General features: G+C 44.3%; 2 protein-coding genes and 1 pseudogene across 3 annotated transcripts; 1 reads left to right on the top strand and 2 right to left on the bottom strand.

Annotated features, from left to right (window-relative positions):
• The first annotated feature begins 1,108 nt into the window (after positions 1-1,108).
• On the top strand, positions 1,109-4,749 carry LOC142996234 (amphoterin-induced protein 1-like). The gene is made up of 3 exons (XM_076147147.1): positions 1,109-1,276; positions 1,662-3,862; positions 3,920-4,749. The coding sequence occupies exon 2, from the start codon at positions 1,733-1,735 to the stop codon at positions 3,257-3,259; it is 1,527 nt and encodes a 508-aa protein (XP_076003262.1). The 5' UTR covers positions 1,109-1,276; positions 1,662-1,732; the 3' UTR covers positions 3,260-3,862; positions 3,920-4,749.
• Positions 4,750-6,886: 2,137 nt separating this feature from the next.
• LOC142996259 (pepsin A-like) lies at positions 6,887-11,605 on the bottom strand. Of its 2 annotated transcripts, XM_076147183.1 has the most exons (9): positions 9,607-11,605; positions 8,820-8,955; positions 8,611-8,728; positions 8,290-8,408; positions 8,012-8,208; positions 7,815-7,931; positions 7,578-7,722; positions 7,397-7,495; positions 6,887-7,253 (listed from the first exon to the last, which is right to left on the bottom strand). In XM_076147183.1, the coding sequence occupies exons 1-9, from the start codon at positions 9,663-9,665 to the stop codon at positions 7,125-7,127; spliced, it is 1,119 nt and encodes a 372-aa protein (XP_076003298.1). In that variant the 5' UTR covers positions 9,666-11,605; the 3' UTR covers positions 6,887-7,124. The 2 variants fall into 2 exon arrangements, with proteins under 2 accessions (XP_076003298.1, XP_076003297.1); XM_076147182.1 differs by lacking the exon at positions 9,607-11,605 and having other exon boundaries at positions 6,889-7,253; positions 8,820-9,599.
• A 131-nt stretch (positions 11,606-11,736) lies between these two features.
• LOC142996258 (RNA-binding protein 15 pseudogene) lies at positions 11,737-17,241 on the bottom strand (annotated as a pseudogene).
• Positions 17,242-18,520: the final 1,279 nt, after the last annotated feature.

Genomic DNA, 18,520 nt, shown 5'->3' with positions numbered 1-18,520 from the left:
AGTACAATTCTGTGTGTTTCATGCATGTGTCCGTTTGTCCTGATGCTTAAAAACCCCTCAGTAGTCAATCATGAGTAATTACTGCTTCCCCGCTCCGTTGCCATATTATTAACAGAGGGAGACTTGAGATGCTTGAGATCTATTCGGACCACAAATTACAATGATGCACAGAGGGAGAGTGGAACGAGAGAAAGGAAGTTGCAAAGAGTCAACTCTGAATGCTTTCTGTCACAGCACTCAAACATCAGTTAATTGCTGACCTGGCACCCGGAGCAACCAAAAATATGGCCCATTACATCGTCATGTTGCATTTTATGGCGCATGCTTTTTGTATGAGGTGAGAACACAAAAACACTCAAACATAGCTCTTATTATGGAGCTATGCTTTAAAATGCAAGTATGCATGGGTTTCTTATATCTGCTATAGAGTCATGCACTATCTGTCAATGCAGATGTGATGATTTAGCGTGATTAAGTTCAGTTCAATCATCATTCACCCTCGTCCTTCACCACAGCACCAAGGTGAGCAAGAGGAAAGGTCTTCATCCTTGAGGCCATCAACAGTGAAGCACCAAATGAGCCATTACAAATGGCGCTGCCCTTAAAGAAGAGGAAAGTCAAAGCTCCCCTGGCTGCTTCAACCTCTGCAGGGAAATACACTGCAGGGATGAGATTGATCTAAATTCATAATGAGACAGAATTCCACATCCGGGAATGTTTAAGCTCATCCTGAAGATAAATCAGACCACACCTCTAACAAATGTTTTGAAATACTTACTTAGATATTGTTTAAGTGTATTATAACTGTCAATCTCCTACTGCTGCACTCTGCTGGCTCAGTATGATAGTTTAATAGCTCATTCATAATATATGGGCAATAATTCGCAGCATTATATTATTGTTAATGTATGGAGCCTCTAATGCCTGTAATGTATTATATTATGGTTTGGTAGAAGGGTGCAGAGAAAGAGAGAGAGCGAAGGGGGGAGAGGGAGAGCGAGAGAGAGAGGGAGCCATCTGATTACTGATCTGAGAGCAGGGGGTGTGATCTCTCTCTCGCTCTCGCTCGCTCTCTCGCTCTCTCCTCTCTTTCCCTCTCATCTCTCCCTCTCTCGCAGGCAGACCGCAGGCAGGCTTTCCGGTCATTTGTTTTGCTGTTACAGTTTGTCCGCCTGTAGGACCTCCAGATGGTGCACGGGAGGGACCGCTGATCGCAGGTTGATCCTGTCCCGTCTGGATCCCGGATCACCTCAAAAGATCGCGTCTGAACGAGAAGGTCAGAATAAACGTTATCGAGTGGAATAATGAAGTCTGCGTGTGACAGTGAGTAGCTTCCATGTGCAGCACCTGCGATGGAAACGATGGGACGCTTTGTATTTTTATTACAGATTTGATTCAGATGTTTATTCAGATTGTAACGCGGTATTTCTTTATATTTCCTGACGTGCATGCCGCTACAACTTTTTAACCAGTGAGCTGCCTGCTGCATTGCACCCTTTGTGTGTTAGAATATGAAGTTAGAGTATATCCGGAGCTGTACCTCTGTGAGGTTCAGAGCACCCCGGATATAAAATGCAAACTATGATGTCATTCCACGTTGATATTACATTTTTATTACCACAGTTTTAATTACATTCTGCTTGTACAATATGTCCTCACAGCTCCATGTGACACACACACGTGAAGAAGAGGTAAAGCATCCGGATAGTTTATAGCCCAGTCTAACCTTGACATGATGGGAGGGCAGCTCTGCATGTCCCAGCGGGCCAATGGAGCGGCTTGCAGGAGAAGCTTCTTGACTCTTCTTCCTCTGGTGTTATTACTGCAGACAGTGAGAATAAATGGACAGTTAGTTGGACCCCCCTTGGACTGTGGCAAGACTTGTGTCTGTGCCAGCAACATCATCAGCTGCTCTAAAATGAATCTCAGTAATGTTCCTTCACTGCTTCCACGTTATACAAGTGTACTGGACCTCAGCTTCAACTCCATCACCCGCCTACGAGCTGAATGGACCCCCGTCCAGCTCAGCAGACTGCACAGTCTCCTGCTCAGTCACAATGGCCTCACCTTCCTCTCCTCCGAAGCATTTGTGTATGTGACAAAACTTCGTTACCTGGATTTATCTTCAAATGGCCTCCGCCTGCTGGAAGAGTACATGTTTGAGCCTCTGGAGCACCTGGAGGTGTTGCTGCTTTATGACAATAATATCGCACAGATTGATCGTACTGCTTTCTCTGACCTCGTAAGCCTCCAAAGACTCTACCTGAGCCAGAACCAGATCTCACGTTTCCCCTTGGAGCTGGTAAAGGAGAGGACCCGGCTGGAAAGTCTCAAACTCCTGGATGTTTCCTCCAACCGGATCAAAGTCCTGCCGCGACATGAACTTCAGATTCTCCCTGCCTGGCTGAGGAATGGTCTGTACTTCCATAACAATCCTCTGCCTTGCACCTGCGAGCTGTACGATCTGGTGGCACGCTGGCATCTCAAGGATCTCAGCTCTGCCACTGACTTTAGGGCTGAGCATACCTGTGTGTTACCTGGGCAGCAAAAAGAAAAGATTGCCACGCTGGATCTAAACAAGGTCTCTTTGAACTGCAGTGAGGTTAAAGTTATGGATAGACAGGCCTACTTGGACCAGTTCCTGCTCCTGGACTGTGACACCAGACAGAAGGACATGATTAAGAGCTGGGCACTGCCTGGAAACATCCAAGTGTCTCCAGGAAACACCACTGCGATGATGCTTCCTGGTGGCAGCCTTCAGATTGGGCCGTTGAAGGCAGAAGACTCAGGGGTCTACACCTGCTATGCCACCCGCGACTCCCTTAATGAGACCCTGTATGTAACTGTAGTAGTGTACAACTCCACCATGAAGGGAGGGCTGGACAACTTCAAGACAGCCTACACCACCCTAGTGGCCTGTCTGTTCAGTGTAGTGCTGGTTCTGGTCTACCTCTATCTGATACCCTGCCAGTGTCCCTGCTGTCCAGGTAAAGGCTTGAGCAAAAGCATTGACAGCCTTCACTCTTCAACTGTTAGTGTCTCTCATGCCTACAATGAGACAGGACAAGATAGGGGGGACAAGGACTTCCTAAACAGACATATGGGTTGTTTTGAACCCAAAGGGCAGCTGGAGCAGAACGGGAGGTTAAACCCAATAGGAGAGGAGGACGAGGAGTGGCTGGGGGGGAGCAGAGAGAGAAGGAGGTCTGATGCAGAATCTGTCAGCTCAGTGTGCTCAGATACCCCGATGGTGGTGTGAGTGTGAGACTGTGGGGTGAGATAGCGATGAGGATCCATCTAAGGGTGCTTTGAATGTGTGCAGGATTCAAAAGTCATCATCTTTCAGTTTAACTCAGCGGGGGTGGTGAAAAACCCTTGAGGAGGGGGGGGGTTAGGTATAGGGTATAGGGTTAGTTATAGGGACTCTCCAAAGATGTGTAGCTGTACAGATGTTAGTCAAAGGCTGCTGCTGGAAAGCTTGTGGGGCTCACTAAATGAAGTTATTTATATATTTTATGCTATATTTTACATTCCTGTTTGGTTTGGTGCCCCTTACAGGATGGTGTACTGTGAGGATTACTGTTATGCAATTTAATATGCTATTGTTTGAGTTCATGCTCTCTGTTCTCCTGTTGATTGTGTGGAGGCTGCAATGACAGATATTTAGCCTTATGTGAACAATATTTTCAGTCATTCACCTCAGCTGAATGCTGATTTTAGTTCACAAAATAAGAATTACAGCATTGTGGAAGCTGTTTTGTGTATTCTAGTATCCTTGCACAGCAATTTATTCTAGCTCTAAAGATAATTTGCATAGAATTTCGATGAAACACTGACAAGAAAGGAACAAGACCTTTAAATTGTCGGAATACATCCAGCAGCGTTTATATTCTAAAAATGACCTAATAAGTACGTCTAGTTGTTTACATTATATAAATATCAACTATTAACGGAGACATTTCCATGAACTTTGTATTGGGAGATACCGTAGAATAATTTGGATGTGAACACAAAGATTGTGATGCCCTTTTCATTGCCATATCTCCATTTCTCTGTATTTATTTAAGTGTTTTATGTCCTACTATGCATCATTCTTAAAATTAAGACATCTCTTTCCTAGCAACTCTATGTTGTGTCTTCAGGAGACTAATTTGGGAACTGCAGCACAAGACAATGACCTCATCCATTAACAGGGTTCGGAAGTGATATCACAGTTTTTCCCGATTCTTCACCTCTTTCTTAGAAGTGAAGAATCTTGGTGACACAGACAATTGGTTGTTCAACTTCCAACACATACATGGCCACCCAGCTGCTGCAGGTTTGGACTGCTGATGAGATTACACACATACAAATTGTAGTGCTGGGAAATATTTCCCCACATAGAGAAGAATGGATTTGATTTCCAATAATAGATCTGACATAATAGGGCAATTAAAATGGTTCAGTTGGAAACATAAATGTCCATCCAGTCATATGGTGTGTGGGAGGCAGAGGAGCATCTCCCAGAGGAAACAGATGAGAACAAATACCGTCTACTGAACACTTCCGGCCATTAGTTCTCAACCTAAATCGGCAAATGTCAGCCAGCCAAGGGCCTCATAAACACATTTAGAAACAGCAGCTAGTAATATACAATACACAGGCCTGGTGGCTGAAACATAAATGTAGCAGCAGCACTTTGTTTACAGATCTGTTATGATTTATATCCTGTATGCTCACACAACTTGAATAGGTAGTGTCAGAATGAATGTCTTCCATTGAAAAAGTACGCCTGAATTTACAGTCGACAAATGTAGACCCATGTGTGAATGTTGTCGTGAGCTTGGAATTCAAAGGTTGAACTGATGAGTAATTCTCAGTGTTTGCCGTAATTTACAGTATTGATTTAAATAGTCAAATCCAGAGCAGATGTAGCAATGTAGAACTAGTTTTAGCTAGCTAGAAAGAAGTAGTTAGTTTATCTAGCTAGAAAGAAGTAGTTAGTTTTAGCTAGCTAGAAAGAAGTAGTTAGTTTAAGCTAGCTAGAAAGAAGTAGTTAGTTTAAGCTAGCTAGAAAGAACACCCAAGCAAAATGTAGAATCCATGGTGTTTGTTTTAGTGAATCAAGCGCCTCAATTAAATGTCTATAAAGGGAATTTAAACTAGTATAATGTATGTTATCGTTGTGATGGAGCTACGTGATTACGTGGTTGACATACTGTCTCCTGTGTGCTCATGTTGTAACCTGTTGGCTCCAAAGATGCACTCACTTCCTCTTCCACTGGTACCTATAACCAAAAAGGAATCACTTTAAAATGTTTAGAATTAGGAGCCGACATGTTCCATGTTTACAGTCTGTGTAGTTCTAGTTGTGTGTCGTATGTTTGTGTTTAGTCACACACTTATATTTTGATAATGTTCAGTTATGTGTAATGGCGTGTTGTATTGTATGCTCTTCTATCTGCTAGATTATCTCTGTACATTATTATGCTGTTATTGAATTTTTATTTGCATAAACCTACAAATATATACGAGGCGAATGATGTTGGTTGCAGATTCCAGACCATAGCCATCAGATCTTCATGTGTCACGGTCAGGAATCAGCTGGTCAAGAAGAATGCAAGTCCACTGTGTTCTGTTTGGGTGTGACAGTAATAACAGGCTGCTCAGAGACCACACATGCCACGAGAGCAGAAACTCATACACACACACAGTGGTATCTATTGCACATGTCCCTCCTGTTTACTTTATTCTGGCACCATTTGTTGCTGCTGTCCTTTCAGCCTTATTTGGATTGTTTACTACAGGACCTGTGAATGCGTCTCTGCAGTCTCTCGCCTGGGCCTATTAGGACAGGAGAGTCCACAAATTAGGTTTTAGTTTTGCTTGCTTCTTCAATCTGGGAATGGTGGGACATGAAAGGGACAAGTAATATACAAATCTCAAACAAACATGTCCTGCCTATCAATAGTTGCAATCACAAACAATTTGTTGCAACAAACAAAATAGTTATGTCCTATTATTCTTGCTGATCTCTTCTTTTTGTCCCTGTTGTTAGACACATTTTAAATTGAAAGAGTGCAAAAGCTTAGGTTACTGGTACAAGAGAATGTTAATGCATGTTTGGACATGGTGGAGGTTTGCAGCACTAAGAGCCTGTATCTGTATTGCATTGACTTTAGATAATCTTATATTCCTTCTACAAGTCTGTCTTTCATTGCAATAAACACATCGTTCTTGTCTTCATTTTTTGCATTTGTAGTGCATTAACATCTCACACAGAAGCTGGTCTGTGTTTCCAAGAGATGCTGCAGGCTGTAACCTCACCTGCTGCCGTGCATTTGTAATGTCGTCATGCACTGGATGAATGATTGAAGAGGCACACGGTCCATATTTCCTGTTTCATTAGCTGCTGTCTCATGTTACATGTTTACCCCCCAAATACATGCAGCTCCAGGCAGGTGTGTGTAATTAGTTTCAGTTACGAGGAAAATGCAATGCAAGACACGGCGCATTGAAAACAGAATTGAAAAATATTGCATTAAAAATAGTGTAAAATGGAATTAAGTGTATATGATAGATGATCTGTGTGCCTACGCATGTGCTAAAATGGAAAACAGCTGAATGACGCACCCTTTTGGAAATTAAATCACGAGATATAATTAGAACAAATCCCTCCCCGCCTATGAAGAAAACCTGATATGACTGAAGTCACACACACACAGATGGCAGCGATGCAAGCCGGCCTGTTGACAATGAATGACTGGCATTTGTTTCTGTGCTCCAAAAACTGAATTCTAAGTAAGATGACTCATCCTTTCCTCAGACCCCTCCCTGCAGAAGCTGATGAATGGCTTACTGACTGGAAATGCACCTCCACGAGTCTACTGCCATCTAGCGGTCACCAGACTGAAACAAACTCGAATCTGCTTTTGAATACCACACACACTCATGTTAAAGAGCAGCGTTTAGATTCATGTTTCTCTCCTTCCTTTCCTCCTCCAAAACAAGACTAAATTATTCAAACTGAAAATTTTATTTGTTTCAGTACAAACAGAAAAGAATGGACTTATACTCAACAGCAGAGAAGTATAAAAAAAAGTCTCACAGTCTCTCTCATGTTAAGAAAGCCTGTAAAGAATCGTTCACACAGCTTGAGCGAAGCCTACTCGGTTGTTGCCAATGTCAAAGACGGTGTAGAACTGCCGCATGAAGACATCACCCAGGATCCAGGTGCCTGGTCCAAAAAACCCTGTTCTGCAGCCAGACGCAGACTGAGGGTGAAGAGAGGAAGACAGTGACCAGGAGGGAGGAGATCATCTTACTTAACACAGAGTAGAACACTTAAATCTAATGTGAGTTGTGAGGAATACTGAATTTGAGTAAAACATGTCTGTTTGGTGCCTGAAATACAAACCTTTGTGACGTAGGCTGATGCAGGAAGAGAGAAGCTGTAGCGGTGTATGTTGAAGACGATGTCGGGCATTAACTTCGTATTACCACAGCTCACAGCAGCCTGTAAAGATGGAGACACAGCAGGACGGTCATGTCAGTCAGTCCTGTCACCTCTGTAATACGTTGAAAGCTGGAGAGCCCACCTCTCCATTCTGGTCCGTGTAGGCTCCCAACCAGCCGTTGATGTTGTTGATGTCTTCGCCGTTGCCAATGATAGCAGAAGTACCCGAGTCCACTACTGCTTCACATCCCCCAGAGCAAGCCACTGTGTTCCCATTGATGGTGATGCTGCAACATGAAGGAGATCTTTCACACAAGAATGTCCAATCACACACGCCTGAGGTCACAGATGAGGTTAGATGGAAAAGATGAGACAACACCTCTCTATTTCAACATTCCAAAAGCCAGAAGGCCGATGCACAGGTACCCATTTAATTCCTCCAGTGTAGTAGGAAGGGTCTGTTCCTCCAAAGATGAGCACACTGCCCTCCACAGAGCTGAAAGAGAGTGGGGTTTGGTAAGAAAACAAGCTTCATGTTGAATGTAGCGTAAATGTAAAGACTCGGTAAACGCTCACCTGCTCAGGTATATGGAGAACAGATTCTGGGTGATTTTGCCCTGGGCCCACATGTTGTAGAATACAGGCCTGCCTTTTACATGAGACAAGCTCGAGAAGGCAAGACCCAGGATCCCATCGAACGGCACAAACTCTAGAAACTCCGCCTCTTGTTCAGCGAGGCCGAAGATTTGGTGCTCCACGTACAGATCGCTTATCTGAGAGCAGGATTATGTTCAGGTTTATATACAGAAGTACACACTGTGCAGGGCTACAGGGCTACAGGGAAGCATCCTCACCTTTATGGTGTCATAGCCAGTGACCCCTGCTGCAAATCCAGTGTTATAGGCGATAGAGAAAGGGTGGGAGCCGGCCCGGAAAGAGGCCGATGCCGCGCTGTTGAACTTTGCGTGATTGGCTAGTGACACCGGAAACAAACAGGACGGAGGTGAAATAGACTTTGAGGCAGAGCGAGAAGTTAAAATGAAACAAATCACTGTGTGTGGTGGCTGAACATGAGTCAGAAGTCGGTTTATTTGCTATTATGATGATCAGATTAGAGGTGAAAGTCCTTGCCGCATTAAATGCCCATCAGTATCTAAGCTCAGCTTCACACTTACAGCAACCAGAGGTGGTGCAGCTCTTAGAGGGAACCCACATGTCAGTCGAGCCGGTGTCGAACAGAACTTTGAAGAACTGAGGTGGAGTCCCAATGCCAACAACTCCATAATACGTTAACTTAAGACAAAAGAAGATCGTTTAGTCCACTAAATGATGACATAACACACGACTAGAGTATGCAAATACTAACTTACAAGTATAAACTTACATCTGGATCATACTTCAGGGGCAGCGCACTCTGGTCTGTCCTGGTCAGTAACTTTGGAAACTTCCCCCTGTGTTTCTCAAACAAGCCTCTCTCCTCCAGCACATCTCTGGCTGACTTCCCTCTTATCAGGGTCATCCTGTTACACACACACACACACACCACCACCACAGTCATTATCTCTATCAAATTTGACCACATTCTTTAAAAAATGGAGACCATATAAGTTATTAATCAGGAGTCCGAGACAGTGAGGGATTTAATGAAGAGAGTAAAGGTTGAAAAGGGCCGATACAAAAGTTTCTCCAGGAGAGGGCAGCAGAGGCTATGCAGGCGGCTGAGGTCAACTTGATACATTGAGAGAGGCACTATAAATGAGCTCATACTTTTCCTTCTATTGTACAATTCAGCAATTGGACTGATGGAGCAAAATAAATCAAGATGACATTTTCTAGATTTCTGATAAGACAAAATCATCAAACAATTCATCTTTAGTCATTCATCATTTCTACTGATTTGCATCTTCCAGTACTGTTTGAAGATGTTGAATCTCGAACGTCCTCACATCCAACGCACCTTAATGAATTAGCTGCATGAAGTTATCCTCTCAATCATCATAATGTGTTTCCCTTTACCAGGATTTGCTACTTTCAAGAGGAAGGAGTGGAAGGGAACGTTCAATATATTCTGCGGTCTATATATAAAGAGCTCCTGGTAAACACTGCAAACATTATTAACACCTTTTACCAACTATTTATTCAGAAATAGGGAGTTAGATCGCCTGACTTACCTTTGAAAGCCGTGTGCGACGGTCAGGAAGGCCAGCAGCACCACAACGCTCTTCATCATTTCCACAAGTGAGCCCCAGTGCAAACTCGCATGAGGGCAAAGCGAGCCACTTTTATACGGAGGTCAGCATCAATCACAGCCGATAAGAAACCGCTCGGCAATAACAAACACACCAAGGAAATGTGATAAAGGAAACAAAAGCAGCTGCGAACGCTTTGTGTGTTCTTATCCGTGTCCAGGATCTATATTCTGTTCTATCTGTGAATTCAATACTATAAGACGCTCAGTGTTGATTGATGTTCCTGGTTTCCATAGAATAAACACAAGACATAAAATTAAAAATGTGTTTTATCTTTTCTTTTTGACACGTCAGTCACCAACTCATTCACATATAATGATAAATGTCTCAGGGCTGTTGTATGGAATGATCTAGTGTGACTGAGTGTATTTCATATTTTGGAGCATTAGTGCTACTTAGAGTCCCAAGCTGTGCCTTTACCGCAGCACATACTAATATAAATGAGACACACAGTTCCAACAACAATTCACCAGCCAAGTTTCTTCACAAGCTGTCAGACTTTCAAGTGCAAGATGACATTTGTAGTGAATAATGACAAATAATGTTACGTAAAGTGCAGGTTTAATTTCAACTGAAAACAAATCTGAATTTCACCCACGTTTGTGCCGCACTAGTTCACATTAGTGACATTTTGGAACACATTGAAAGTTTGCAGAATCCCACATGCATTAGTAAGAGATGGAGAGAATTTAAAACATTGGAATGAAGATTGAGAATTAGAGGCCATTGAATTTTTGGTTCATTTCTATAAGATTACAACGCAATTTATGAAAGATACTTGATAGTATCATGTTTTCTGTCCCCTTCCTTAACACTGCGACATCATCACATGACACTCTCATTCCAACAAGACACAAGTCAGGAAAGGAAAGGAGACATTAAGTTTTCCAAGAATAATGTCATTTATTTGAGCACAATTTAATTGAATGTACAAACAAAAGCTGACAAATAGAGAAGTGAGGTTAATGACAGAGAGAAACTCAAAATCCTACTCACCAAGGCACCCAGCAGCTTCCATCAGCACAGCTTCCCTGAAATGTGTTCAGACCTCCACAGTTCATCACGTCTCTGAGGTCATTTAGCAGGTAAATGTGAGCAGGTAACAGTAGAACGTTGTTGCTTCCTCGGCCTCCAGCCAGAGAGGAAAACCTGCAATACTCAGAATGTTCTTGTTAAATCATGTCTAACAAGCTTTTGTATTCAACTTATGTAAGCTTTGTGAAAATGACACATTGTATGATCTCTGCCTTGTACACAATTTGCTGTATTAATGTCCCTTATTGTGTCGTACTGAATGAGGGGACTGTCATTATGTTCAGAGCTGCTTTATGAAGGCCAAAGTCCAGATCCTTAACAGATTTCTATCAGAGCCACAGGATGCTCCGTCCGTTTCAACCAGCACCATTGATTTTGTGCCTGGGGACGATTAAAGACTACAGGAACTCACTCTAAAGAGGGGAAGTGCATAAATGAGTAATGTGATTGGAATAGAACATCAGTTGACGCCCAGTTAGGCCCCGTCTTTGTCCCCTATATTAAGTTTATGTCCAAAACCTTCGCCTTGTTGCCTAAATTTTGCTCCCCAGTCATAGTAGATCCTTCATCCTTTAAGTTGGTGACATTTCCCTTCAACTTTCCAACCGCAGAAGGTAGGAAATCCATGCAGTGCAGGAAAGAAAACTTCACCATGCACATACATTTCTGATTAAACTGAAGCGTGACATGTTTGTTTTGGCAACATGTCAAACCTGAGAATGGAGGGCACAACTCTCTCTCACACGCACACACTATCATCACACCATAACGTGCAAAGTTCAATCATTTTGCAGAATCGCAGAAATCCAATTCAAATAGTCATTCACTTTTGGTTTGTTTTGTAATTTGAGATGATCTCGTCTTATTTTGTCTTAAGTATTGGACAAAATAAGACTTCAGGATGTTCAGCTTGTTGCTTATGTCAGCCATTTGTAAAATAGTTCCTCTTTGCTAAAGCAGTTTGTGCTGTTATCACATTTTATGTTTCCACATTTCCTCTCCATTCTATTAAAGGTAATTTATTTTAATTGGTAATCTACTTAATAACCTAATAATTTACAAGCAATTTCTGGTTGAGTTGTGGCCAAACAGTGAACGTCTCAGAAATCACAGCAGGATAGAGAAGAGCAAAAGCAAAGAGGAACACGTGAAGCTCACATGTGAGCTCAAATGTGGATCATGCCTTCAACATCTCCATACTTACCCCAGCATGGGATTCTAGCTGTGTGAATACGTTACCTGAGTGTCAGGGGTTTAAACCTGTCTCACCACACGGGTCCAGACTCTTGCTCCCCACTGTGGTTCTGGTCCGGAGGAGACCCGGGCCGGCCCTAGCGCTGCTTAGATCCCGTTTCTTGGGAGATGAAAACCAGAAGCAGTGACGAGCAGGAAAGGCGCTGTGTTGATTGGATACATCCTGCAGAGTCTGAACCAATAACGGCAGGAGACTCTTGGTTTTTGTTTCATGGGTGGAAACTCTAGGAAAGATTATGTACCAAATTGACATATCAACTAAAAATTAAGAGTTGCCTGCACAGAACGCAGGCAATGTTTTTCTTCTGTTGTATCCTTTCCACTTAGAGGTGCAGTCACGACGAGTAGATCCTCTTCTCCAACACACGATGATCTTCAAAACTCCAAACTCCTGAACAACTACACACATTAGTATCATTGCTCCTTCTCAGGCTCGTGCATTCTGCACCAGCGTGCTGTCTGAGGAAGATGAAGACAGTCGGGCTTCAGCTGGGAGACCCCCCCAGTGACTTTCCCAGAACACGGCCGGGCGTGGAAACACCTCCATACACACCTGCCAGAGGTATGAGCCGTGTGTGACGCAACAGCAACTCGTGAAGAACTTAAAACTCTTACTATTGCCAAATTTCAAATGCAATGAAGGTCACGTGAGCGGCTCCATTCGTGACGGATAACAACATCAAAACACAGAACCGAGACGCCGTGTTCCCTCCATCTCACACTTTTCCTCTCCTTTCTGCAAAAGACGGCTCCCAGGCTGTCACAGTGACAAGGCATCGTGTTTTAGAGACAATTCCAAGAACAGAAAAGGTCACATAGGTCACAAAGGTTGTCTTCCAAGGCAGATACAATTGTGTTTCCCCCACGAAAGAGTAAATTTATTGAGACAAAATCTATCAAGTGCGTGCTGCACTTTGTGTTTTCTGACAGTTAGGCATAAGTCTGAGGCCCATGAGCATTGATGTTCTCCATTTTCTCTCCAGATTTCCTGAGTACACAGCACAAACCCTTTTCTCCATTTGAAACACAGTACATAAATCAATGCTTGAAAGCAAAACTATTACCAGTCCTTTCAGATGAAGGGATTTAAGGCCACGGCTGAGCGGCCACTTTCCTCACACGAGTCCATAGCAACACGCATGGCAACCATACAGTTTAGCTCCTCATTCATTGGTTACATCATTTTGAACAGTACATGCTCTGCTGGGTCATCGATTGCAATTGTTGGAACAGAACATTAAAATATAGTAATAGATGACAGTTCAGCCAAATACAAATAAAATTAGAAGATAATGGAATGCAATCCAACACAACGGCCCTGTACCATGTAACCTTTAAGAAGCTTATAATGCTTAATGTTGAGTTGATTACACTTTATGGTAATGGCAGCAAAACCTCTAAATAGAATTCAAACCAAAACAGAACAATTATGAGAACTAAACTTGAACATTATAAGCTTCAAAAAGGCATCCTTTGTGTTAACGTTAGATAACATTATATTACGTTGGTTAACAGTATATAGTGCAGGCGTAGATTTTAAAGTCTCCATCCCTGTGGTGGTACCAGTTCTTAGCACATAAAACATTAAACAGAGAAGTAATATGGCTCAGAAAAACAAAAAACCTTTTCACATTTATATAATTTATTATGCTGTAACCACTGAAGCCCTAATAATCGACTTTATAACCGACTAACTTATCCTGGATGAAACTTGTGATCAGATCACAAAACTAACACACTGTCGTTTGCCTGTAGAACGGTTAGGGGCGTGGGCAAAGCTGGAACAACATGGAAAAAGCTCTTATTCTGAAACTATGAATCTTCACTGGATGGGTTTTTAATTGGTCAGAAAGAAAGTCACACAGATGCACATGTGAAGTAAGTATTATTGATTAATTGGGGTATCTTTGGAGCAAAACAAGATATTGTTTCTTCAATCAGGGAGGATGTGTACATGAAGCTGATTCAAGTGTGCTGCACAAACACAGCACCACAAAGCAACTGAGACTGACCGATTAAAGGTAGACTGAGTACACAGACAAAAGGCTTATTACTCTGCTATGGATCTTAAAAGGATTTTTGTTACAATCTGGCAAAAATAGGAAAGGATTGTTGTCTTTGTAAATGAGATTAAAGTAACCAATAACACTGACTGACAGAGCGACACTTTGCTCTGAATTACGCAACGCTTCAATTAAAGGTAGGATACATTAGAGAGCAAACACACAGCATGTACCTGTATCACGGAATCAAAGCTATCAAGTTATCAAAATGTATCCAATTCAAGCTGACTTGGTCGCATTATGTAAACTCCTTTAGCATCATCAAATATGAGTTACCATGGAGATTAGTGACCTTCAAATCAGAACCCTGTCACTTCCTCTTATGATGCTTTCTTTCTTTTGTTAACACAACACAGATATTTCGTACATAAGTGTGAACAGAGACATTTTGTATTTAGATTTTTTTTTTCATGATGCTCCTTTGATTATGACCATCACCAAGTAGTCTTCCTCTGATTTGGCAAAGGATTTGGCAGAGGCATCCAAAAACTGCTGAGAGAAATCACATGGTGGGAAAGCGTGAAGGACTCCTCCGTGGTCCTTGTCTCGGCTGCCCCCCACAGGAAGGCTGATGATGCCCGCCGCCTCTTTCTGCTTCAGGTAGGACACCAGGTTCTTCAGTGGCCTCTCTGTAGAGCTGCTGGAGTCCGGCTCTCCTCCGTCCTCAGCTTTACCAGGAACAGCCAGGAGGACGGCGTACCCACTGGCGGCGGTGGCCTTGATGCGATGAGAGACCTCGTCCAGCTTGGGCTGGTCCAGGCGCAGGCGTTGGTTGATCTTCAGCTGGGACACTTGGCCCCCTGTGGGGCTTTCTGGCAGCAGACGTGTAGCCACAGCCAAATTCCCGTCTAGCAGGTGCAGTGATGTGGGAAAGGTGCTATTCTTCAGCATGAGAACACCCTGCCAGACCTGACTCAGCTTCTGTCCCCCAGCCCCCTGCTTCAAAGAGGATGAGGAGAGGTGTTCTGAGCGCTCCTCCTTCCTCGCGGGGCTCTTAGCCGAGTCACCGGCTTTGTGTTTGCGGTCCTTGTCACAGCCAGAGCCCTGCATGGCTGGGCTGAGTGTCCGTCGCCTCTTATCTCCTGGACCAGTGTTCAGGCAGTTCTGGCGCTCTCTCACAGGGGAGGTTCTACCAGAGCGAGGTGGGCGCACCCCATCTCGGCTGGTTCCTCCGGGGCTGCGCTCTAGTGAGCCGCCATGTCTACGTGGTCCAAAATCACCATTGTCAGGGGAACGATCGTGGCGCCAGCCCTCATCCACTTGTCTCCTTTTTCGATTTTGCAACTCACGTTCCACTGACCAGGTCTCCCGTCTGTCTATAGGTTCAAATCCCGGTCCCCGGATCCTATCATGCACCCCCAGGCCAGACCACTCAGCATTGGAATAGACATCCCTTTCTCTGAAGTGAATGGGGAGTGGAGGGGATCTGTCTCTCACTCTCACTGGATCGGCAGTGATGCGGTGGGCAAAGGGCTCGGGGACTAAGTCATAGTGTGGCAGGGGGAGGGGGAGCTGCATGTATGGCGGCTGCTGGTAGCGATGCTCTGTATCTGCAAAGTCCACTCTGACTCTCCTCTCCGGTCCACCGAGAGGGAAGCCTCGCATGTGAGCGCAGGCGGCCTGAGCGGCGTCCAGGCTTTCGTACTGGATGTAGGCCCACGCTTCACCTTTCCTATAGTCTATAGTCCTAATGGTGCCGAAACGGTCAAACTCTTTAGCCAGAGCAGCAAGTGGAACCCAGGGTCCAAGGCCCCCCACCCACAGCCTGGTAGTCGGTGTAGGCTTTCCATAGCCAATTTTAATTGGGTGGTGGCCCACCACTTTCCCCGACATTGCTACTTTGGCACGGTGAGCCATGTCCAGGTTCTCAAACTTCATAAATCCATAGGTGTTGCTCTGGCCACGCACCGCCCGCTTTATGTCCACCTCTGTTATCGCCCCAAACCTGTCAAATGTCCTCCTCAGATCATTCTCTGTGACAGACACATCCAGATTACCGAGAAACAACGTCCTGTTCGCCCTCTGGTCATCCTCGAGGGGCATCGGATCCTCCTCTCGGAAAACGGCACATTCCGGAATGAACTGGGGTCTATTCCTGGCGTCATAAACGGAGAAGTCCCGGTCTCTTTCCGGGTCCCTTAGGTGAGCAGGTGGAGGCACGGGGAGGCGACCCATGGCCAGCTGCTGTAAGCGGAAGTCTCTGTACCCCATCCCGGTGGGCGACAGGGCTCTCTGGGCCTGTCCGTGCCGGTGTCCGGGGGGGAAACCGTCCTTTGAAACAGGCGAGCGGCTTCTGCGTCGGTTCATGTAGATGGTATCGATTTTCAGCGGGTGGTCGTAGAGCACCAGCTTGCCGCGAGCGTGTTTTGCCGCTCTGGCGTCCTCGGGCCTCCTGAAGTTGACAAACGCCACCCGGTTGTCGTTTTCTCGACTCATTTTCACACTCACGTCGCCGAACCTCTTAAACTCGTGAAACAGTCCATCTTCTATCTCTTCGTCGTTCAGCTGAGAGCCTAACTCGCTTATTTTCAGAGTCTTGTACTCACTTTCTGGGTTTGGCGGAGGCCTCGAGTCGCTGCGTGAAACCGACCGGGAAGAAGCGGCGGCTTGCCCCGCGAGCTCAGCGCACCCGTGCGCTTTGCTAGAGGAGACAGCTCCGTAGTCATAACTGCTGCCAGTTCTGGGTCCATTATGTCCCTCCATGTCCCTTTTCTCGCTGTGTACATTTCTCCTGGCCGAAGCGCCGCAGTGAGCTGAGTTATTTCCGTTATTGCCGCTTACATTCGGAGCGGCTCCCATCTTCTTGACGATAGGGTGGCTTCCTCCTCGGTCTCTGCTATCATCTGGCGCCCGTGAGCGTTTCTTCACCGGGGACCGCTCTTTTCCCTTCATTTCAAGGAGCGGAGTGCTGCCGTCTACAAACACTAATCTGTGTGTGGAGTTTACGTTACTGGAATCGAGTGAAACTGGTCGAACGTAAACGCGGGCTCTGCTATCCTCTTAGGCGAGCCACATATCCGCCATGACTGACTACTTGGAAACTTACAGGAAGTCCCGGCTAGTTGGCTGTGGAGGAAGCTGATTGGTTGAACGGGCTGTCACTCTAGTAAACCAGAAGTCTACTTCTCCTATGATAACCAAGGGTGCGGCTCTGCTGTGAGGTCAAAGTGCATCGAGGAGAAGGTTCACCAAGGACACAAAAGCCACCCAGGAAACAAACAAGGAAGCAAAATTAGCTTTTTATGATCTTTTATATCCTACATATGTACCTTTAACTACTACTACTACTAAAAGGGGGGGGGGGGGGGTGATTGGTGAGCTGACCATGCAACCGTGCAACAAATGACATCATAACATGTACTGTCTGTATTTATTTTGGTTATTTTTTTAAACTAACTCTGTGTTGTCAATGACAGAAAACTGAAAATCGTGTGTTTGTCCTTGACTTACTTACTTAACAGATGAAACCACACCTGCTGCTTTCAGACCTGATCTGACCTGTGGATCCTGTGGGGCCCTACAGGCAATCTGGAAATTGTGCCCCTTAGAATTGGAGTGGCAGTGCAGGATTTTAGCACGGTATACCTGCATTACGTGTTGTGTCCTAGTTTGTATGTATTTAAGATGTCATATGTGTGAGAAGAGAATAAGATTAAAGAGAATAATAATAAATTGTATTGGGCCACTAGGGGGCAGAACAGATCATCTTCACAGCAAGAGACACTGCAGTATTTCAATGAAACAAGTCAAGTCAACTGTATTTCTATAGCCCAGTATCACATACAATGCCTCAAAGGGCTTTACAGGCCCACAACCACAGGAAATTCCCAAATATGTCGAGAGAAGATAAGTGTTTTTTTACTGTTTCGACTTGAACTCATATTGTACTAATATTAATGGAACCTTTGATAAAGATCATCAGCTGATTTCCTTGTGATGATTATGTATTTCCCCTCATTTCACCCATCAGTTCATCACACAAAACAGTGCAGTCTGTGTAGTGTCTGAGTATTTTCCTTGGTGTGTACATTTCTATGGAATACAGAACGCTGACACATATTTGTAGGACGCTCCAACACAGAGGATTATAGTCTGTCTGCTACAGCACAGGCTGAGATTAGAGCCATGCTGTTATGTACATGCATGTCAGATTGCAAGAGTTCTGAGGAATACAGGATAAAACATTTTGTAGTTTAACCCAAACGTGTTATCACACAATATGTTGAAGATTAGGATTTATCACAAACAGAAAAATCTTGGAAACCTGCAAATTATTAATGGGGAGAACATATTTAGTGACTAAGGTCTTGCCAGTAAATCACTGAACGGAACCGATTCTTTATGAATTAATGCTTTACCTCTTTGATGTTAAATTATTGACAACCTCAGGACAAAATTGGCCTTTGCTCTAACAGCTTTAGACTTACATCCTGTGTGGAAAGGTAACACACCACCCTGCAGTGTTTCTCTACGGATGGAGCACT

This window comes from Genypterus blacodes, unplaced genomic scaffold, assembly GCF_046128005.1.
Source record: "Genypterus blacodes isolate CSIRO-AG114 ecotype Tasmania unplaced genomic scaffold, CSIRO-AGI_Gbla_v1 ptg000037l_1, whole genome shotgun sequence".
NCBI lineage: Eukaryota > Metazoa > Chordata > Actinopteri > Ophidiiformes > Ophidiidae > Genypterus > Genypterus blacodes.
Note: the sequence above shows the minus strand (reverse complement) of the source record. Positions and strands in the feature narration are given on the sequence as shown.